The sequence below is a fragment of the Cricetulus griseus genome, chromosome 9, assembly GCF_003668045.3.
Source record: "Cricetulus griseus strain 17A/GY chromosome 9, alternate assembly CriGri-PICRH-1.0, whole genome shotgun sequence".
NCBI classification, from domain to species: Eukaryota; Metazoa; Chordata; class Mammalia; order Rodentia; family Cricetidae; genus Cricetulus; species Cricetulus griseus.
The window spans coordinates 18970177-18993903 of NC_048602.1; the positions used below are offsets into that span (position 1 = coordinate 18970177).

General features: G+C 43.5%; 1 protein-coding gene across 1 annotated transcript; it reads left to right on the forward strand.

Annotated features, from left to right (window-relative positions):
* The first annotated feature begins 1926 nt into the window (after positions 1–1926).
* On the forward strand, positions 1927–22961 carry LOC100750424 (zinc finger protein 54). The gene is made up of 6 exons (XM_027398685.2): positions 1927–2164; positions 5486–5568; positions 7960–8051; positions 13875–14042; positions 18614–18740; positions 21058–22961. Exons 3-6 carry the CDS (start codon positions 8022–8024, stop codon positions 22704–22706), a joined length of 1974 nt encoding a protein of 657 aa, XP_027254486.2. The 5' UTR covers positions 1927–2164; positions 5486–5568; positions 7960–8021; the 3' UTR covers positions 22707–22961.
* Positions 22962–23727: the final 766 nt, after the last annotated feature.

A 23727-nucleotide genomic window follows, 5' to 3' on the forward strand; every position in this document is an offset into this window, starting at 1 on the left:
GAAGACATGACATTCTAGTCATGCATGGGAGCCTTTCAATATAGGGGGATATACCTAGCAGGTTCTGAGATGTGTGTGGGTTTGGCTTTTGCTGTGAGGGAGGGTCTATTCTGCAGGACAGGATAGTGAGCCATATAAGTGTATGAGGCACTTTGGCTGTGGGGTAGGTTTCAAGACCTACTAAGTACCATAGTGTAGATAAAAAACCCTTACACACATGCACACTCTCACTTGTATGTGCATGCATGTACACACACACACACACAGAGAGAGAGAGACAGAGACAGAGACAGAGAGACAGAGAGAGAGAGAGACAGAGAGAGAGACAGAGACAGACAGAGATAGAAACAGAGAGATAGGTATTAGATCCTGATAGACTTCTTACTCTTTCACAGCCCCAGCTCTCCTCACAGGGATAGGTGTCAAGGTTAGCAATGCAGTCCCAACCTTACAGCCAAATCATTATACACAACCATGGCTACCTGTCAGGTCTTGCTAGGAATCCTCTCTACTATAGCAATGCCACACACCCACAGTAGGTGCCAGGTCCTACTAGGTACCACTCCCCTAAATCCATAGCTCCACCCACAGGCCTAGAGAAAAAGTAGTGGGACCTCACAGCCTGGTGAGGGTTCCTACAGGTCTGCATGCATGATTGTTTTCACATGTGCATGTGTCTGTGTGTTTATATATGTGAACCTGGTGTTTGGTACGGGACAAGGGGTACTTGGCAGATCCTAACGCCTAACCATGTTTGTGTATATGGAACTTTGGTTGAAAGGGTAGAGACAAATACCAGAACCTGTCACTTGCCTTATATGAATATGGGGTGCCGTGTCATAGGTGTTTTCCTGTGGGTGAGGGGTTTCCTAGCAGGATGTGATACCTAGCCCTTTGTGTGGGACTTTAGCTATATGGTCATGGATCTCTAGGAGGACATGTCTCCTAGTTTTGTGTAAGAGGAATATTGGTAGTACGGATGGATGGACCAAAGACAAGCTGATGCCTAGCCCTGTTTGGAAGGCTTTGGCTCTAAGGATGTTGGAAATGTAACAGGACCTACCACCTCTCTCTCTCTCTCTCTCTCTCTCTCTCTGTGTGTGTGTGTGTGTGTGTGTGTGTGTGTGTGTGTGTGTGTGTGTAGATGAGTGTAACAAGACCAGACTACCAGCTGTACTGGTCAGTCACATAGCATGTATTTGGGAGTCCTTGCTCTAGGGTAGGGTATGCCTAACAGGACAATGACTTAGTTGTATGTTCATAAATACAAGAGTGAGTGAGAGAGACAGAGAGACACACAGAGACACAGAGACATGGAGAGAGTGTTTGTGAGTTTGGCTGTAGGGAAAGGGCATCCAGGAGGAGGAGCACCTAGTTGGCTGTGTGTAGATGGGGATTTATTTGGGTATATGTAGGAGAGCTCACAGGACCCAACACCTAGAAGTACATGTGGGGCTTTTGTTGTATGGGTGATACCTCCACCTCACAAAACTTGACACCTAGCAACAATGCTTCATCTTTGTATTTGGTGTACCTAAGCTGAACATCGGGATTAGGGGTGATCGTTGTCTTTTTCCACATGGAGTTATATATAGGCCAGGTCACTGGAATCCCTAAATGAGGCGTTAGACTGAACAATTTTAATCAAAACTCAGGATAAGATGGTCAGATACCGGGTGCAGCGTCCTCCTGGCCGCAGCTCTGGTCTAGGCTGCAGCAAGCGTGTGTGGAGTCTGTGCAGAGCGGGTCCAGGGTGGCCTGACAGCTGCAGCCCTGTGCAAGGACGCGGGAGATGCAGGGGAGGGGCGGTAAGTGGGGCTGGGACACTAAACCGGAAAGAGCAGTTGCAGGAGGTTGCTTACCATTGGTCAGGTGTAGAGGAAGTGCATAACTGGAGGGGTTAGAGGAGTGATGTAGCGGAAGCTGGGAGGTCCCGGTTAGTCGAGCGGAGGAGCCAAAACAAGTTCCTATTCCCTGTCGTTGCTCGGGGTCCTGCACGGTGGGACCCGCGCGCTGCAGACCCGGGTGCGGAGGACACGGCGGGTCCGCGGGGACCTGAGCCCTCGGGATCCGCGGTGTCCGCGCTCGCGGGGCGGCCTGGGACAGTCAGCAGTCAGCAGCGCAGTGGCGGGAACCGCAGCCCGGCGGCCCTGGAAGCTCCCAGGTCAGAGGAGCTGCGGGGCTGGGACCGGGAGGGAGGGAGCGGGGGTGCGAGCGGTTTCTCTGGTGCTCATCAGGAAGCCGGCTCCCAAATTCTGCTGTGGATGTCTTTCCTTTGTCGATAAATTTTAGATCCGGAGTAATCCTGATTTTTTTTTCCCATTGAATTTTTTGATTGTCAAAATAGTCTTGCAAGAATAGTCTCGGTAGAATGTTTGAATCTGTCTGTTGATATTTGCAAACGCGTTTCTCTTTGCTATGACGGATAGGAAAGAGTTACTGAAATTAACATTCATCTTGCTAACTCCCCTGTTAAGCCACTCACCTATTCAAGAGAGTTGGCATATTGACCTGGGGAATTGGCAATCCCCGGAGACCTTTTAGATATCATTTATGAAAGGAATGCGTGCAGATTTGACTAATTCCGATATACATACATACATACACACATACATATTCGAGGTCTGTAGTTATGGTTGTAAACATTAATATTTAAAAAGTAAACACTTTATCCATCATTAATTTTTCATTTCAGACATATGTACTGTGTGAGGTAGATACAGCATTCTGAAGTGTCTTTGCCAAGCCCAGTGTCACAGGCCGTGAATTCCAGCACTCAGGCGGCAGCAGCAGGCGATCCTAGTAAGGTTTAGATCAGCCCAGTGTACATAGTGAGTTCCAGGACTTCCATAGCCATATTGTGAGACCGTGTCTCACAAACAAAACAAAACAACAACAAAAAAATGAAACGTGTCTTCTTGTTCTGAGTTCTGTATGATGCACTTAGAGTCTGCAAAGCACAGTGCGATGTTTGAGGCTGTCAGGTCACAGTATTTCCTGTTAGAAAAAACATTAGGGGCCAGATGGTGTTGACACATGCCTTTAATCCCGGCATTTGGGAAGCAGATGCTGGTGGATCCCAGAGTTCAATGCCAGCCTGGTTTGATTCTACAAGAGCAAGTTTCAGGACGGCGGGGACTACACAAAGAAATCCTGTCTTTAAAAAAACAAAAGAGAGAGAGAAAAAAAGAAAGAGCATAATAGTATAGGATAATATTAGAATTCATCTTTTGAATAAAACCGATCATTCATTTACATCAGAAAAAAAATGTCTGCAAAGTCTTTTGTCTCCTCAGTTCCAGAAAACCACTCTGTTGATGGACACATGACCAAACTGTTATTTTTTTGATTCTTACGTTAGCTTTGTTTGAGGTATGAACTCACTGTGTTGCCCTTTCTGCCCCAAAATTCACCATGTAGACCAAGCTGGACTGTAACTTAGAGTTCCACCCATACCTGTCTCCCCAATGCTAGGATTAAAGGTGTACACCAACATAACTCTTCAAGCCATTGTGTTTTCCTTTATGGTCTGTTGACAGCCAGTGCTGTGACTGTGGACCTCTCCCAGGAGGAGGGACAATGTCTGGACCCTCCCCGAGGGCTTTGTACAGAGAGTGGATGTTACAGAGTTGCAGCAGAATGGTTTCTATGGGTGAGAATAGTTTCCTTGCAGTCTCCCTTGCTGTACCTCAGGGTTTCCTGACAAATTTCTCTGCAACTGTGTGAGCTTTGTGTGAGCGATGCTGACAGAGTAAAGTGAAATCCCCAGAAAAACAAAGAAAATCTACATGAAATGTTCTCTCTTCCTCCTGTGTGTCCCTTTGGGAGGTGTAAGGCTTCCATCAGTTTTGGACCATGATTAATTCAGAATCTCACTAGTGAATGAGATCCTCATTCTGATCATTCAGTTCCGTTTCTACCCCTGAGGTGTGACTGAGCTGTGATGATCGGAAATGGGATTACAGAGATGCTAACTGAAAATGCTTTCTAAATATTTGCACTATTCTTTTTTTATTTATTAGTTCAAATTAGGAACAAGCTTGCTTCACATGTCAATTCCTTTCCCCCCTCCCCCCCAGTCCCTCACCTACCCCTACCCTATCCCTCCTCTGCTCCCCAGGCAGGGTAGGGCCCTCGACAGGGGCTCCCCAAAGTCTACCACATCATCCCGGGCCGGGCCTAGGCCCTTCCCCATGTGTCCAGGCCGAGAAAGCATCCCTTCACGTGGGATGAGCTCTCAAAGTCCCTTCTTGCACCAGGGAAAAATACTAATCCACTACCAGGGGTCCCACAGAGTGTCGAGGCCTCCTCATTGACATCCACGATCAGGGTTCTGCATCAGTCCCGTGCTTGTGTGACAATATCACTGATATAATCCTGTGTTTTCGTTTTGTCTTTACTCTGCATAGTACTGTTTTAGAAACCTGGTTGCATGGTATGTACTCACTGATATATGAATTTTAGACATAGAGCAAAAGATTACCAGTATATAATGCTCTTCACCAAAGAAACTAGGAAACATGAAGGACTCTAAGGGTTAAATGGTCCCCAGGAATGGAAGTGGCATGAACTCCCGAACTAATTGGGAGCATGAGGGTAGGGGGGAAGGAGCTGCTACAATAAGAGCAAGAGAAGAGGAGTAGAGGAGAGGAAATGGAGGGGCAGAAACATTGAGTTGGGGGAAGAATAGAGGAAAGAGAGCAGGATGAGAGATACAATATCAGAGGGAGCCACTATAGGCCCGAGAAGGGATCTGGAACTAGGGAGATCTCCAGAGACCTACAAGGATGGCACGAGCTGACAATCCAGGCAATGGTGGAGAGGATAACCTAAAAGCCCTCCCCCTAAAATGAGATTGATGACTTCTCTTTATGCCATCCTAGAGCCCTCACCCAGTGGCTGATGGAAGCAGAGACAGACATCCACAGATATACACTGAGCCGAAATCGGGAATTTAGTTGAAGAGAGGGAGGAAAGAAGAACGAAGGGGTCTGTACCAGGTTGGAGAAACCCACAGGAACAGTTGACCTGAACAAGGGAGAGCACATCGACCCCAGATGCTGTCTGGGAGGCCAGTACAAGACTGATCCAGACCCCTGAACATAGATGTCTATAAGGAGGCCTCTGCACTCCAAGGAGCCTCTGGTGGTGGATTAGTATTTTTCCCTGGTGCAAGAAGGGACTTTGAGAGCCCATCCCACGTGAAGGGATGCACTCTGGCCCTGGACACATGGGGAAGGGCCCAGGACCAGCATAGGAAGACTTGGTGGACTTTGCAGAGCCCCCATTGAGGGCCCTACCCTGCCTGGGGAGTGGTGGGTGGATGGGGTGGGGGGTAGACTGAGGAGGGCTGGGGGTGAGGGGAGGGAGAGGGAGAAGGGACTTGAAATAAGCTTGTTCCCTAACTAGAACTAATAAAATAAAATAAAAAAAAGAAAAAAAAGAAACCTGGTTGCTTCCTGAAGATTCTCTTTCTCATGTGCAGAGCTCAGTGATCACCCAGACCTGCTCACCTGTGCAGCAGAACAGAGGGGCCTGGAAGGACAGAGACAGTGACTAAGGAAGCAGGTATGGTGGAGGGATTGGTGAAGGAGGGGAAACGGCATTGAGTGTGTACAGGGGACAGGAAATCAGTTCGACCACATTCTGTTTCCCTAGAAAGAATTCTGGAGACTTGCACTGAGAAAAGTCTCCTTGGGATTATCCTTTTGTAGGTGTGTGAAGAGGTTCTAAGGAAGAATTGACACTAAGAGGCAGATAAAATTTTATTTGACTGTGCATGTGAGTGATGCAGTTCCTATTAATTCACTCCAGGGATCATGCCATCATATTGTTTTCATGTCTGTGATTTTAATATATTGTAAAATGATGAACATTAATATCCCTAGATTTATATATTTTCACAGCTTTGGAGCTTTGCTATTCTAGCACATTCTCTACCTTTTATGGTTTATTTCTCTATTGCTGAAAATAATGACAACAGAGTTTTGGAAAGAATCAGGAAGTATATTTACAGACTGTTAACTCTGTCTACACTGTCTTCTCATAGAACGCTCTTATTGTCGGTGGTCATGGCAATTCCAAGTGGTTTCCATTGCTGTGATTGTAACACACCGTGAGATCACCTCTAAGTTTGATCCTCTTAGTATTTTCTGTCTTTTTGCTGTTCCTTGGTACTTTCAGTAAAATATGCAATTACCATTGTAATGGGAATTGCTTAGAGCCTTAGAGAAGACAGATGTCCTTCTAGGTTGTCTTCTCGTGTTTGACAAGAACATGAGGCAATGTGCCAGTTTTCACATGTTTTATGAATTCTGTTTTCTGTCTGATGTGGATGTCTGTGTTCTAGCTTTTGTGGGATGCACCCATGTTGATCAAACAACTTCTATCTATCTAATTTGCTAACACTTTTTATTTTGTATTTTTTTCTAAAGAGACTTAATTCACTTTATTTTTCTTGTATAAAAACTCTTACGTGGTGGCTACAATTTGTAGCCTGGTTTATCTGAACCTCTGAGACTCTGGTGTGGATTTTTTCACAAGACAGTGAGTGTATTCCCGATTAGGAGACTTGGTGAACATAGTCTCTTTTGGTCAACACAGTCTCCTTCCAAAGGTCAGGGGTCATGTTGATGTAGGTCTTGGAGATGCTGTCAAAGTTGGCTTTGACAAAGTTGCCCAGGTGGCAGTGCAACCCCTGGCTGATAAGTTGCAGTCATCAATACTGGCTATCCTCCGAAGCTATTCCAGACCTGGACCAGAGACAGCCTCTGGGGCCAGGGATGAGAGGCACCAACACAGAGCCACAGCGGCCTGTCACTTTTTTACGGAACAGCATGGGGCTTGGTAATCTTGTTCTCCCAGTATCCTCTTCATACAGGGTCAGTGGAAACAGCTTGGCCAAGATGATGTGCCCTAGGATGCCAGTGGCTACCTCCGTGGAGCACTTAACACCAGGACCAACATGACCATTGTAGTCACCAATAGTGACAAAAGCCTAGAACCTGGTCCACTGACCAGCCTGTGTCTGCTTCTGCACTGGCATGATCTTTAAACCTCATCCTTTAGGGATGCAATAATCTGGGATTCCTTAATGGCAGGGAGAACAGGTAGGTAGATCTCCTCCAGGGACTTCATCTTCATGTCCTTTACCAGGCACTTAACCTGGTGAAGAGTATCTACTCATTTCTTCAGCTTTTGTCTTGATTTTTCTGTCACTATTTTGATTATGAACATCAATCTTCTTTATTTCTGTCCTTATTAGTGATATTTAAAAAAAAAAAAAGAATCCCTACTTTCTCAGTTCGTTGTATAAAATGTAGATATGAAATTTTTGGTAGAAAATACATGTTTTGATTTCAACTGTCATTTCTCTTTCTGTGAATGCTGTAGTCTGTTTACATCATTTGCTTAGGGAATATTATCTATTGCCATTTCAAGAAATTACTGAAAGAAATGCATATTGTTTAGGAACCTGAGTGTGGATGCTGACTAGGGAGATTTTGAATGTCTGTATATTAAACTTACTATATCTTATGACCTACAATGTCAAACTTTTCAACATGTACATATTGGCCATTTCAGTTGTTGTTGAGCATGGTGTATTCAATTGATTTTCTTATTTATTAATTATATTATCATTTGCTTCCGTTCTATTTTTTATTGTTTTGTCCATTGTACAATAAATAGATAGCTAACAAAAATAATTGCTGCATAGTCTGTCTCATCATACTTTTAATTATTATTTTTCCCTGGATTTTTTTTAAATTTTACATAGTACTATTTTTTTTCTTCCTGCTCTTATATCGAGTGTTGCTCTTTGATGTTACTTTGCAGGCTTTGGGATTGGACAACTGGTTTTATTCTTTTCCTCGGGACTTTTCATGTGGTTTAATATCGTTCTCTAACAGCTTTCAGTATTAATTTTCGCACTTGCTTTTTGACCCCTTACTATGATAGGACAGCAAGCCATCTATTCCTTGTTCCTGAAAGACAAAGTCAAAGAAGAGAAACAGTAAGAAATGGCTGACTCCGCAGTTAGTCTGATCCAGGTCAGTGGTCCTTTCCTCCTATTTTGTACAAGTGTTGTAGTTTGAGACATCAGAAGTCTTTGATTTTCTGATTCTGATTTTTTTTCAACTTTATTATGAAAAATGTTGCAAACAAATAAAACAAAAATCACACACTGAAGTTAACCAGACCCAAAGATTGTATAATTCAGTATATGTTTATATAGTTAGAGTGGTCATTGGGAACAGAAGCTCTGTAGTCTCACATTTGACTTTATAGTTTCAATATTCAATGTATTTTGATGTACTTATCTACCATCAAAAAGAAAAAAAAAACCTGTGACAGACTCAGAACTAAGAAAGCAATTAGCTCCAGGTGGTGGTGGCAATGCCTTTGATCCCAGCACTGGGGAGGCAGAGGCAGGTGGATCTCTGTGAGTTCAAGACCAGCCTGGTCTGCTACAGCTAGTTCCAGGACAGCCTCCAAAGCCACAGAGAGACCCTGTGCCGAAAAATCAAAAATAAATAAATAAATAAAAATGAAGCAATCAGCTTTACATCCTTTTCCATAACTGGTGCTCGTTACCTCATCCAGTCCCATCTCCAACTCCTGTTAGATAACCTTTCTTGTTCTCTTTTCTCCATATTCTGCTGTGCCCACGTGTCTGTTGTTCCCAGAAACACATTTTCATGCTCGATTCTCCATATTCGGAAAAATGTGGTCTCTTCTCTCTGATACTGCATGACTTCTCTTACAATTACACGTTCTGATTCCATCCATTCTCCTGCAGGTTCCAGGGTCTCTCTGTGGCTTTGGAGACTGTCCTGGAACTAGCTCTTGTAGACCAGGCTGGTCTCGAACTCACAGAAGTCCTCCTGCCTCTGCCTCCCGAGTGCTGGGATTAAAGGCGTGAGCCACCACCGCCCGGCTCCTGCAGATTCTTATTACAATTTTCTCTTCGGCTGAATATGTATATGTATTCCATTGTATATGTCTACCATTCTCATTGTCCATTCATTGGGGATACATAGTCAGGTGGATTCCTGTTCTTTGCTAATGTGAACACTGTACCATTAACCATGGGATATAAATTATCTCTATGGTGAGGCGTGGTGTTTTCTGGATGTATGCCCAGGTGTGAAGGAGGTGGGTCTTACTTTAGTTACGTTTTTAATTTTATTTATTTATTTACTTATTTTTTAGTTTTCCCAGTCAGGGTTTCTCTGTGGCTTTGGAGGTTGTCGGAACTAGCTCTTTGTAGACCAGGCTGGTCTCGAACTGCCCGCCTCTGCCTCTTGAGTGCTGGGATTAAAGGTGTGCACCACCAACACCTGGTGCCTTTAATTTTTTTAATAATCTTCAGACTGACTTCCATCTCTGGGTGTTAATTTGCAGCTCCCACCCACCCACTCACCCACACCAGTAATGAATAAGGCTTCCCTTTGATGTGACCTAGGAGAAAAATGTCTTCTCTAAAAGCAAAGAAACCAGCCCAAGTGTTGAATTGTTCTTTACCTGGGTTCAATGTGTTTGAGGAAGGCGCTATCACAGGAAAGAGATAGATAGCATCAAAGTCCTTCAGACTGGCTCACACAGGAAGGGGATAACATATGAAGTTGCTCAATCTGGCTCACAGCTGGAGCCATGTCTGTTACTTCAAATTTTTTAAAAGGATTTTGTGGTATAGCTCAAGCTAACTGCTCTTCCTTGGCCCTCTAAGTCTGCTTGCCTGCTTCTGTTTGTATATAAACATTTATATAAAAGACGAGCTGATGGTCTCTGCAGATGGTACACATTTCTTTCCCTAGCAGAAGGGCTGCCTGGCCATCAGATAATAAACTCTTGAGGCTTTACCGTCTGGTGTTCATTCCCTTATTGGGTTCGGGTTCAGGATTCAGTCCATTACATTTGGAGGTCCCACAGAGATCCATATTCCTTGAGCTAAATGTACAAGGCCCTAGGGCCTTCTGACCTTCTGACCTTCTGGAAGCCAGTTGGTCAGGGGAGATCTCTGAAGAGCAATTCCTCTGCCCTGGTCCTCCAAACCCCTAAAAAGCATTCTGGTAATTTTCTGGAGTTTAGGATCAGTATAGCAGGCTGGACATAGCCATACTATGCTTAGTTGGGGTCCTCGGAGATGTCCAAGGTACTCATGGTCTGTTGTCTTTTGTGAACTCATCTGTCTTTTAATTGTCCTTTGCATTTTCTCGTGTGTGTGTGTGTGTGTGTGTGTGTGTGTGTGTGTGTGTGTGTGTGTGTGTGTGTGTTAAGTTCCTCTATCTCTAATGGGACAGAAGCAGAGCTCTTGTCTGACCCCAAAACTTCTTTAGATCCAGAGCCAAGAGTTTTGTTTTTTGTCCAAAAGGGCTGTACTTATGAACACGCAGTGAAGTAGAATGGCCTAGTTTGGGTATAAATTGGCCTCCACAAGGATCCTTTGATTTGGGTCTAGGTTATAAACTCAGTGCCTGTTGCTGAAAGAGTCATCCTGATCAGATACCTTATTTTCTAACCTGGGCAGATCTCTTAGAAACTCCCCTTTCATGGCTGAGAAAGTGCCAAACCTCCTAATCCATTCTCCCAATAAAACCAGAGCCCTGACCACCTATCCTCAAGAGGACCCTGCACTTCTGCCTCCTGAGGCTTCTCCATCTCATCTTTCCTCCCAGTCTGGTTCCTCTAACTACCCCTGGGGTCCTCTTACTTTCCCCTCCCTCCTCCACTTGTAAGAGGCATCACCAACTGCACAGCCCTGGGCTACTGAAGAGGAAGCACCCCCAAAGCCCACAACCTTTTATGGTTTTATGTTGCCTTTTCTACCACCTACTGTTGAGAACAACAGAACCCTGATGATGGGGAATGTCCTTCTGTATATATTTTTCTCTTATTGGTTGATGAGAAAAAAAAATAAAAAAACACTGTTTGACCAATTCAGGCAGGAAGATAGGTGAGACTAGGAGACAAGGAGAATTTTGGGAAAGGTAGGCAGAGGGTGTCCCGCCTAATCATCCCCCCCCCCTCCCCCGGCAAGCCCTTAAAAGCAAGCTCATTGCCCAATTAGCTCACGCCACCTGGCCATCCCGGATAGGTCACAGCTGGAGGAGGCACACCAGATCCACTAAGCGCTTCCAAATAAGGCTTGTTTACAGCTAAGTTCAGTCTCCCTGGCATCCAGCCAGGCGCCATCTTGGGGCTGTGGCTCCCCACAGTTCCCCCTTTTTTATTTAAAAATAACACAACAGGCAAGGGTAGAGGTCTGATCCCTGAAATCAAGGGACTTTGTAATGACCCCATGCCCAGTTATCAGCCGAGCTGGTGCCACACCTGTCCGGTATCTTTTCTCAGAGATGGGAGTACGATACCAACCCATATGCAATCAGACATGCCCTTCATGAAGCCGCGGAACGCTGACTTCAAGTGCAGTACTTTGTCTCGCAGCCTGAGTGAGATGACTGCTTAGCTCTTTAGTACTGTTAGCCAAGCCTGAGGTGACTGCCCTGCCTCCAGGGCTGCGAAGGCTTGTGCATTCATGGCATTACTTCTCCTCTGTGAAACCCTCATCCTGCAGATACACCATAAGGCTATGAAACTAACTAGGATAAGCATTCCTCCCAGGGCACCCATTCCCGCCCACCGTTTCAGATGATTCATGGCTTGAGTGATCCACACAGACAGCCCCTCCACAATCGAGATGTCTACCCTGGTGGAATTCACACACACTATGGAGAGTCTCAGCTCCTGCATCAGCTTGTCAAAATCCCCAGACCAGTTGCTTAGAAGATACTGTGAAGGTTGTTTAGACATGTTTGCTGCTGAGGAATAATTCTGATAGGACACAGCTGTTACACACAAACCAGGCATTCTCCATTCACATCCCAACTGTGCCAATTGCCATAAGTATCCAATTGTTCCTGTACTAGATCAATGCGTTGATTCAAAACCATAATGCCACCTTTCAATTGAGCATTAAGGGTAGATTGGATATCCAACGAAATCTCCATATGCTAAGTAATTTCAACTCCTTACTAGTTAACAGAATGTCACCCATATAGTGGACACATCTCACAGCAGGGTATTTCTCTCTAATAGGAGCAATAGCATGACACACAAAAAGCTGACACATAGTGGGGATATTGGCCATACCCTGGGGTAAAACCACCCACTCATATAATGGTATGGAGAACAGAAGGTAAAGTAAAAGCAAACCTAACACTATCCTGCACACATCACAAATCGGGTTCTTCATGATTGCGTAGGGCTGACAGCAACGGTAAACCACGCTGCACAGGCCCCATGACTTGCATCTGTTTATTTCCTTCAGCTGTTCTAACACCTCCTGCCCCTTTTCTACAGCCTTGTGGTATCTTTGACCCTCTAAACAGCTGCGAACCATTTTCCAAATAGGCCTCGTCCCTGGCTTCAGCATTCCCTGTGCCCAGGCAAAATCTAGATCTTTTCCAAGCTTGTCCCAGCAACTGGTAGTAAGATTGCCCGAGATGGCAAACCAGGGGACCGCGGTCTCAACGTCCCCAAGAAATCTTCCTAATGTACTCTTCTTTAGCTTCAGCTCTTTAGAGTGCAACAGCTCTTGAAGAGCGAGATAAATGGGTTGCGATGTCGAATTCCCCATACTTTCACTTTTGGTTACTTCTACTTTGTCCGTTCCCGGAACTTTATCACTCCTTACCGGAGACCTTATTGCCTCTTTACCAAGGTCCTTATCGCTCCTTACTGGAGACATTATTTCCCCTTTACTGAGGTCCTTAACTTGGTCCCAACTTACCTGGGACTTACCAGTCGACTGCCCTGACTGCAGGAAGTTCTGAGCCTTTCACCCGCGGAGGTTTCCCCATACGGGCCACCACTCATGGCGCTTATCTGGACCAGCAAGAAGGACACGACCACGACTCTTCTTCAAGCAGTTTATTCAGGAACCTTGTACATTAGCTTCTCCTTCTCAGCTTCTACCTCCACTAGCGCCCCCCCCCCCAAAGCCGTTAAAAGCAAGCTCATTACCCAATTAGCTCACGCCGCCTGGCGATCCGGGATAGGTCACAGCTGGAGGAGGCACACCTGATCCACTAAGCACTTCCAAATAAGGCTTGTTTACAGCTAAGCTCAGTCTCCCTGGCATCCAGCCAGGCGCCATCTTGGGGCTGTGGCTCCCCACAAGAGGGAAACCACGAAGGAGCACCATGGAGGGATTGGGGGCATAGGATGTGCCAGGCGTTCTCTAGATTAGTAGTTATGGGTTAATAATTAAGAGAGAGATAGTCAATAAGAAGCCCTAGCCATCGGCCAACAGTTTTATAATTAATTAATATAGCGTCTGTGTGCTTATTTGGGGCCGAAGCGTCGGGATCTGGCAGGACAAGAATCTCAGCAACACCCTCTTTCTCTGAGGACCCTCAGGACCTCATCTCTCTTCTAAGTACAATTTTTACTACCCACAAACCCCCTGGGAAAATTGCCAGCAGCCCTTGTAAGATCCTGTTTATTTCAGAGGAGGCAGGTTGGAGCCATATTGAGGCTCACAAGTATGTTCTGGGACAGGATGGATTACCTAATGCCAAAATTACTGAGTTTGAACTTAAGTCTGTTGGAAACTTCATTGTATATATCACCCTCAAAGCTCAGGCGAGGTATAGAGGATGAACGAAACCTTAAAAGAGATTCTTACCAAATTGTTGGTGGAGACAGGTAATAACTGGATAAGTCTTCTCCTTTTTCCCCTCTTAAGTGCTTGATGTACCCCCTACGGACTCCATTTGAGATTATGTTTGGAAGGCCTCCCCGCATTATTCCAGAGATAGAATCAGAGCACCTGGAAAGAGTCACTAACCAAGAACTTAAAATTCTTGCAGGCACTCCAGGCAGTCTTGCCCAACGTCTATGAGACTGTCAAAGAGGACCAGCTACCCTACCAGAAGAGACACCCACCAGATGAGCCAGAGATACAACCTGTTGACTGGGTTTGGGTCAAGAAATATATGGCCCAGCAGCTAGGAGGAAAGTGTACTGGATTGTTCCAGGTGATCTTGGCCACACCTACAGCTACTAAAGTAGCTGACAAGCCTTACTGGATTCACTAGAATCATCTAAAGCCGACAAAACCTGAACTTGTACCCCAGGAATGGGTGGTAAGGCCACTGGGACCTACCAAGGTGCAATTAACCAGGCAGGGAAAAGACCCACGATAATGCTTGTCTTTCTCCTGATCCTCCTCTCCCTGTGCTTAGGAGCTCATATGCCCACCTATCATGACTAGAGACTCACCCGAATCTCTTGATGGAAAGATTTTAGCCAGTACCACCTCCCCATGCCAGACTCCTTCTCTGATCATAAATCTCTGTGACCTAGTAGAAGATTATGCACACACCACAGGGTTACAACACATGGATAATTGTAAAAAATTAAAAAGATTGTATGCTAGTTTACCCTTGCCCCTCATATAGAACACCCGGTTGTGAGGGGAGGGAGAATGGCACTATGGGGGATGGGGATGTGCGACAGTGGCTCCCCGGGTTAACCCAAAGATGAAGACTCTTGGCAATCATTACATATACCGTCAGCTTCAGGGAAAAGTGTCTTGACTGTTACTGAAGACCAATTCTGGGAGGCAGGGAAAACATGGGGCCTCTGGCTATATGTTTTAGAACTGGACGATGACAATGAGTTTACTGTTCAATGGTCTCAGCCCAAGCAACCAAAATTTTCAATGGTCATCAATAAGGTTATCAGCCCAATAATCCATCTTGGGTGCCCTCACCCAAGAGAGGACTGGCCACCTCTCACTATGTCAACCTACTTGTTAAGACATCTAAAGAAAGCTGTATCTTGAAATTCTTGACAGTACCTTCAAGGTCCTAAGTGGAACTAACCCAAATGCTGCTTCTGACTGCTGGCTTTGCATTAAGCCTCGGCCCCCAAAACCATGTAGGCATAGACATCCTTTCTTCTCAGGGAAAGCAGCCTTCTGATATCAGAAAAATCACTGTTGATGAGCTGAAATCCCAGCAGTGCCCATGGGCCAAGCGTCTCCCTCTTTAATACAAGAACTCAAAGGAAAAGGTTCCTGTTTTCACTCAGAATATTATAGCTCCAGTAACTCAGCATATAAGGGATTTTGTAATTTGAGCATTCCGGTTTCCAGTTCAGATGCAGGGCATGTTTAACTTTGTAGGCCCTCTCCATGGGTTCTGGTTTACATGTAAGACAGGGTTGAAACCATGTGTCAACCTAGTCATACTGGTTTCTACCCCAGACCTGTGCACCCTTGTGGACTTAACTTCCCCAGGTCTCCTACTGAGCCCTGACTCATTAGTGTTGTTGGTGTTCTTTCTGTTCAGAAAGTTCTTGCCCATCCCAATATCCTCATGGATATCCCCTATATTTTCTAGGTTTCTGTGATTTTTTTTTCTAGATTTGTTTGTTATGTATACAGTGTTCTACCTGTATGTATCCCAGCAGGCCAGAAAGAGGGCACCAGATCTCATTATAGATGGTTGTGAGCCACCATGTGGTTGCTGGGAATTGAACTCAGGACCTCTGGAACAACAGCCAGTGCTCTTAATCCCTGAGCCATCTTTCTAGCCCCAGTGTCTGGTTTTAAATTAGGTTTTTTGATCCATTTTGAATGTATTTTTGTACAACGTGAAAATTAAGAATCTTAATTTCATTCTGCTGAATCCAATTTTGCAAGCATGATTTGTTGAAAAAGACCCCCACCTTTTTTTTTCCCTGAGAGTAATACAACACTCGGGTAATGACTTTATTTTTTCAGTTAACATGACCAGCTCACAGTGCAGCATAAGAAATCACAAAGTACAAATTCAAGGAAGGGAATGCCTTTTCTAAGTTAAAGTGAAATACAAGTGGAGTCAGAGAGATGTGGTTTTTTTTTTGTTGTTGTTGTTGTTGTTAGTTTGTTTTTTGTTTTTTTTTGTTTTTGTTTTTGTTTTTGTTTTTCTGGTTTTTCGAGACAGGGTTTCTCCGTGAAGCTTTGGAGCCTATCCTGGCACTCGCTCTGGAGACCAGACTGGCCTCGAACTCACAGAGATCCACCTGCCTCAGCCTCCCGATGCTGGGATTAAAGGCGTGCTCCACCAACGCCCGGCTTCAGAGAGATGCTAATAATCGGTAATTTATTAGGGGAAAATTCTCACACAAGGGAACCAGTGACCAGGTTTGCACCCTGAGCAGGACATACCCAGAAATGCTTCCCAGTGTCGGCTCAGCCTAGCGAGAGAGCCACGTGCTGGCCTCCCTGGCTCTTAGACCCCTGCTACATACCTGTAGGCGTGGTCAGCGGTACCTGTAATCAGGGTTTCTCCCTACACTAAAGTCACAAAACTTTGGCAAATTAAAAATTCCCCTTTAGGAGTCATGTATCACCTTAGCGGTAATTCGCACTCCAAAATTACCATTTAAGTACCAAACCCAAACACTGGTTTCCAAGAGGGCAAGTTAGTTAATGTCATTTGAGATTATACAGTTTCTCTTTTTAAAGTAAGTTCCTCAGGTAGGTGGTTCCACTTCACAGCAGCAGGCAATTGTCTGGACTCTAGGGCGGCCGGCCTTTCTTCCAGAAAGTGTCCCAGTCTCAGACAGGTTCTATCTAGGACTCTATCTAAGGAGACTTGAAATCAACATCAATTTCTTCTAAGTACTTAAACAACAACAAACCAACCCGTGAATTGTTCACAGGAACACAAGACTCTCCATTCAGCTCCCTCAAGCCCTTCCTCCTCAGACGATCACTTTGATTTAGAAGCTCTCCGTCTTTTGAGCAAAACTCACAGCCTTACGCCAGCTCATTAAAATCAATAATAAACTCTAAGCAAAATAGCTGTATCTTTTAAATAACAAATAAATATGTCTGCTTGGAGAGTCCTGGGGGCCCTGTAGCTGCACACCAATCTCCATTGTCAATTTTTCCACCAATGCTGCTGCGGCCGCCATTGGTCTCCTTAGGCTTTTTCTGGGCGTTCAGTTTATGTATCTCCCATTCGACAGTGTTTGTCGTGAGCCCTTCAAGGTAGCTGCTGAGGCTGACCCCTTTTGAGGTGATGATGACTTTCTGGGTGAAGACAGTTATCTCTGGTTCCCCTGGGTGTGGCCTGTATGAGAGCCTCTCTTCTACTGAGACCATATTTGTGAATGAGATGTTGGTGGACTTGAGCTCCATTGTGTTCATTACCGGGTCACCCACAGAATGCTCCTGCACATAGGTTTTCATTCTTGCTGCACCCATAAGAGACTTCACAATGGAAAGCAGGCCACACTCTGTGCTGATGAGTCTGTGGCTCTGTAGCTCTCCAGAGGGATCAACCTGTCTGTCCAACACGTTAACATGTCCTTGGGTTCAAGGGGTTTGGGTATTTCTGCATTGTAGCCATGGTAACCATTTCCCATTGGTGATCAAAGACATGCTCCAGCGGCCTGTCCAGTGTCCCGCAGTGTCGCAGAACCATAAGGCACAGAGGTTCACCGGCCCTGACCAGTCCCAGCCGGCTGAAAAGACTATATTTTTCTAATGTATCTTTTTGCTCCTTTGCCAAATATTAAGTAGGAATGGATTAATAGTTTTCTTTCTGGGGGCTCTATCACATTCTGTTATCCCACAGCAGTGCAAATTTTCTCTTTGAGTCATTTGTTTTTCAGCTACATTGTATTTGCAAAGCTCTAAAAGAATGACCATAATTCTCAGAGAATTTAATATATTCATTTACTGACAGGAAATCTTATGTCACTTCTGAACCCATCCACGCTACAGTTATGTGTACATGCTGAGCTGTAACTTAAATATTTAATATGTTTTTGGACTTCCATCAATTTTTATAACTCTTTGCAAGTGAAGTCTTCAAAACTTCTGAAATTATTTGTCTAAGCCAACTTCTGCATATTTTTAGAAAATTTTGGATTATATCAAATGTGGTTGATGCTGATTTTTCTATCTGCTTGGTAGTGGCCCAATATTCTCATAAAATTAATTTCATATACTACTTGATTTTATATGTTAAAGTTAAAATTCACAGTATACAGTGTTGTTATGTTCCTTTATACTGTGGTTAAAAAAAAAACCCAAACCCTTTAACTATGTAGTTAATCATAAATTTTTCCTTCCCTATCTACCCCTTTACTCTTTAATGGTGTGGCATTGGACCTAGAGTCTAGAGTCTCAACATATGAACTATGCATGTTATAATGGAATCTTGTAAGACCTTAGAACAGATAGGATGATTCAATGTCAGTATTTTAGCATGAACTTCAGGCACAACATTCCAAAGCAGATTTCCTCATAAATTGTTCTTCTGAAACATGTCCTATGTGATTATTTGCAACTCAGCACAGCATCCATAACAGACAGATGACTGTGTCTGGACCTTAAATGTGTGTTTTTTCATGTATATTGCTTTGGGAGACTGTTGTGTCATTCTGCTTTCACAAAATTAGAAAAAACCCACTATAGGGTGACTATATTAGAAATCATCTTTTTTGAGCAATTGTCTTCACTCATCTACATCCCTAATTTCATTAAGTCTCCTAATATCCAGGAAAGCACTCTGTCCAGTAAAAACACAAACTGTACTTTTTGTTTCAGGGTGTGTTGACACTCAGGGATGTAGCTGTGGACTTTTCCCAGGAGGAGTGGCAATGCCTGGACGCTACTCAGAGGGCTTTGTACACTGATGTTATGTTGGAGAATTACAACAATCTGCTCTATGTGGGTAAGAACGTTTTGCTCGTAGAATTCTTAATTCAGGCTTTGTACTGACTTTACAGATTGTAAACTCTGTGCTAAGCTGTCTCAGAAACAACAGGAGACTAGGAATGCTTGGCAGTAGAAAAGAACTTTTTCTTGGTTTTTTTTTTTTTTTTTTTTTCTATCTCTTCTCCATTTTATAGGTGCGTCCTTCATTTTGGTTACATGATGCATTCAGAAACACAGTAGCATATATTTGCATTCATAGCTTAAAGCTCCATGTCTGCCATCGCACTTGACATTGTTTTAGTTGTGAGAAAAAAGCAAGATGTGCAAACTGAAAATTCCCCCTAAATATGGTAAAGATTCTGACAGGAAATATCAATTGGAAAATTATTCCTACATTCCTCTACTGTGTGTTCTCTTTATGTACTGAGCATAGTACTATGTTAGATATCTGTATTCTTTCTAAAAGTTCTAGCATGCATCATGGGCCGCCTCATAGAACACATGGGTTATTGTATGCAAGGTAGGCCTGGTCAGCTGTCTGGAGCAAATGAGATTGCCCTGATATGTGGAGAGGAGAGAGTACCCACCACCAGGGTGGGCTAGTGATCAGGTGAACGACTAAGAAAGCACTAACAATGCTTTTTCAATATTCAATTCCACTTGAAAGGATTCCTGATAATTGAACTTAGTATAGTGTCCTGTGCATCCTTCTTGTTGTAATTGTTAGAAGATGTGTTTTATTGCACCTGAATTTTGGTGATTTAATACTAGTACAAAATGAAATTTTATTTGACTATTCTGGTATGAGATTGAAATAATTTTATAAATCCTCAAGTTGATCAGGAGTAGATAAGGTAGGATTATTCTGTAATTGCCTTCCTTGCATGTATGTCAGTGGTGGATAGAAATTATCACTAGCTTCTCATGATAGCCCTGCTGCTAATGATCAAGAGCAGTTGTTCTCAACCTTGGTAACGTTACAACCCCTTAGTAAAGTTCCTTTATGTTTTGCTGACTCCCAATCATAAAATCATTTTTTGTTTTTTGGTTGCTTTTTTTTTTTTTGGGGGGGGGGTTCCGAGGCAGGGTTTCTCTGTGGCTTTGGAAGCTGTCCTGGAACTGGCTCTTATAGACCAGGCTGGTCTCGAACTCACAGAGATCTGCCTGCCTCTGCCATCTGAGTGCTGGGATCAAAGGTTATGCGCCACCACCACCCAGCAGTTGTTCCTAATTCTTGACTGTAACGTTGCTACTAAATGATGCCTTGGTTCCTAAGACCATCAGAAATAATGTGTTTTCAGAGAGTCATGATCCACAGGTTGGGAACCACTGATTTAGAGATTCTGATATGATACTCCTGTGCCTCTTTTACTTTTGAAGAATCTAACATGTTATTTAAGAAAAATATAAACGCTTTGATGCTTTTCAATAAGCCTTTAATCTTAAAAGGAATCGGGTATTCTGGCCAGGTGGTGGTGGCACACGCCTTTAATCCCAGCGCTCATGAGGCAGAGGCAGGTGGATCTTTATGAGTTTGAGACCATCCTGGTCTACAAGAGCTAGTTCCAGGAAAGCCTCCAAAGCCACAGAGAAACCCTGTCTCAAAAGAAAAAAAGGAATTGGGTATTCTGAACTATAATCTTCATCGCTGTACATAAGTAAGTAAACACTGTGAACCTGGGATTTGATTAAACTCTTCTTAATTTCTGAGAAAAAATATTTAACAATAGCAACATATATTCTAAATATAATCAGTCAGCAAACTCCCCCCAGCTAATTAATGATTCCTCAGTTATCTGCTTCAACTTCCTGGAAGGCTATCACTCTATTGTCCATAAATTGCAGTGATGAAAAAAGTTGACTGCTGTGAGCTCTATTCTAAATAGTTGCTGGTGGCTTATCTTAAGAGAGAACTCAGGGAGAGTGCTGTAATTTAAGAAATGCAGCACTGTGAGAGAAAGATGCCATGAGGCAGGGTTCAAGAGATGGTTTTATTAGGGAAAGAAAGGGATCATAAAAGGGGGAAAGGGGAGACCAGCTGTGTGTGTGTGTGTGTGTGTGTGTGTGTGTGTGTGTGAGAGAGAGAGAGAGAGAGAGAGAGAGAGAGAGAGAGAGAGAGAGAAATAGAGAAGGATGGGAGGTAGCCAGGGCCCTTTTAAAAGGGAATGTAGTGAATATGCACAGGTGGGTCTCTTAGTGGCTGCAGCTGAAGGCAAATCCTGTCAGAACACCAAGGACAGGCCAGTACAGATGCCTGAATACCAACAACAGTTATATATCAAATGTTTAATCTTGGAACAAGCCCTATTAATCTGAACTGTACTCATTTTCAGAGAACTATTACAAGTGTGACCTTGTCTATCAGCATGTGAAGACTGAAAAGGAGTCTTGTCGGTGTAATGAGCTTGGCAAAGTGCCTCATGATCCCTCCACATGTGCACTTTATAGAACAAGTGAAACTACAGAAAACTCCAATAACTACACATGCAGTAATCACAGAGATGCCTATGTTGACTCATCAAACCCAGAGAGACATGAAAGCATGCACAGTGGAGAAGAACCTTGCCAATCTAAAGACTGTGAGAAATCTTTAAATTTGTGTTCCAGCATTACTCAAGATCAGAGATTCTTCACTGCAGAGAAAGATCATAGTCAGGGAGAATGTGATGAACATTTTGACTCTACATTTAGTTGTTTACAACAAAAATTCTCCATTGGAGATAAACCACACCAATGTGGGAAATGTGGGAAATACTTCAGTACTGCGTTAAGCCTCACTGTCCATCAGAGAGTTCATACTGGAGAAAAGCCTTACAAATGTCAGGACTGTGACAAATGCTTTACTGTGAAGTCAACTCTTACAAAGCATCAAAGAATTCATACTGGAAAGAAACCCTACAAGTGCAACGTTTGTGATAAATCCTTTACCCAGTGCTCAAGTCTGAAAACACATCAAAGACTCCATACTGGAGAGAAGCCTTACAAGTGCAGAGAATGTGGAAAGGCCTTTCATCAGTCCTCAGCACTCAAAAGCCATCAGAACATGCACACAGGAGAGAAGCCTTACACGTGTAAGGAGTGTGACAAATCCTTTGCCCACTATTCTAACTTCAGGAGACACCAGAAAATCCATACTGCTGAGAAGCATTGTAGGTGTCAAGAATGCGGTAAAGTCTTTCATTGGCTTTCACACTTAAGGAGACACTACAGACTCCATACTGGGGAGAAGCCTTACAAATGCAATGAGTGTGACAGTTCCTTCACCCACTATTCGTCATTTAGAAGGCATCAGAAAAGTCATTCACTAGAGGAATTGTACGAATGTAAAGAATGTGGTAAGTCCTTTCTTGACTTATCACATCTTAAAAGGCATTACATAATCCATACTGGCGAGAAGCCTTACACGTGTGAGGTATGTGGCAAATCCTTTACCTTGAACTCAACTCTTAGAAGGCATCATAAAATCCACACTGGGGAGAAGCCTTACAAGTGTGAGGTGTGTGACAAATCCTTTACTGTGACGTCAAATCTTAGAAGTCATCAGAAAATTCATACTGGAGAGAAACTTTACAAATGTAGGCAGTGTGACAAATCCTTTACCCAGGACTCGTATCTGAAAACACACCAGAGAATTCATACTGGGGAGAGACCTTACAGATGTAGAGAATGCGGAAAGTCATTTCATCAGTTGTCAGCACTTAAACGGCATCTGAAAATGCACACTGGAGAGAAACCTTACAAATGTAGGGAATGTGACAAGTCCTTTACCCAGGACTCACATCTTAGAACACATCAGAGAGTTCATACCGGAGAGAGACCTTACAGATGTAGTGAATGTGACAAATCCTTTACTGAGTGCTCAACTCTTAGACAGCATCAGAAAATTCATACTGGAGAGAAACCTTACAAATGTGTGGAATGTGACAAGTCCTTTTCTCGTAACTCACATCTTAGAATACATCAGAAAATTCATACTTGCTAGAGACCTTAAAATGCAAAGAATGTGACATGTCCTTTATCCCGATTTTAAATCTTAGAGGGCATCAGAAAAATTCAAATTAAAGAAAAAAAATACCATTGCAAAGAATGTGACATAGCTTTATCTGGAATTCTCTGCTTAGAAATCGCAATAATAGAAACAAAGATACAAAACTTGTGAATGTCTTTAATGAAGGTCTAAGTCTTTAAAACATTGCACAGGGTTTATATGAAAATAAAATTCTACGGGAAGTTTTTCTGTTTTTGTTTCTCTGTTTTGTTTTTTGTATTGTTGCATTGTATGTATTTCTGTGTACTACATGTGTGCCTGGCACCTGAAGAGGCCAAAAGAGGTCATCAGATCCCCTAAATCTGGGTTCACAGAAAATTGTGACCTGCTATATATGTTTAGAATTGAACCCCAGTTTTCTGGAAGAGTAGCCAGTGCTCCTAACCACTAATCCATATCTTCAGGCCCTTGGAAAAGCTGTAATAAAGAAAATTATTGTGTCCAACATCTGAAAATTCATAATAATGATTGGTGTGGTGGGGCAAACCTTTAATCCCAGCACTCAGGAGGCAAAGCCAGGAAGATCTTTGTGTCAGAAGCCATCCTGGTCTACACAGTGAGTTCCCAAACAGCCAGGACTACATAAACACTGTCTAAATAACAACAAAAAATCATAATGAAGACAAAACGTAGTAACATTTAAAAAATGACAAAGTGTGCAGCAGTGGCGGTGCATGCCTTTAATCCCAGCACGCGGGAGGCAGAGGTAATCGGATCTTTGTGAGTTTGAGACCAGCCTGGTCTACAAGAGCTAGTTCCAGGACAGCCTCAAAAGCCACTGAGAAACCCTGTCTCGAAAAACCAAAAGAAAAAAAAAATGATAGTTCTGAGAAATCATTTGAAGGTATACCATATTATTCCCATGTGTGAAACTCCTCCCTTGGAATGCATTCAATTTGATAAATATTTTCCCCAGTGCTGAAATTGCCCACATAATAGTCAATTCACAGTAAAA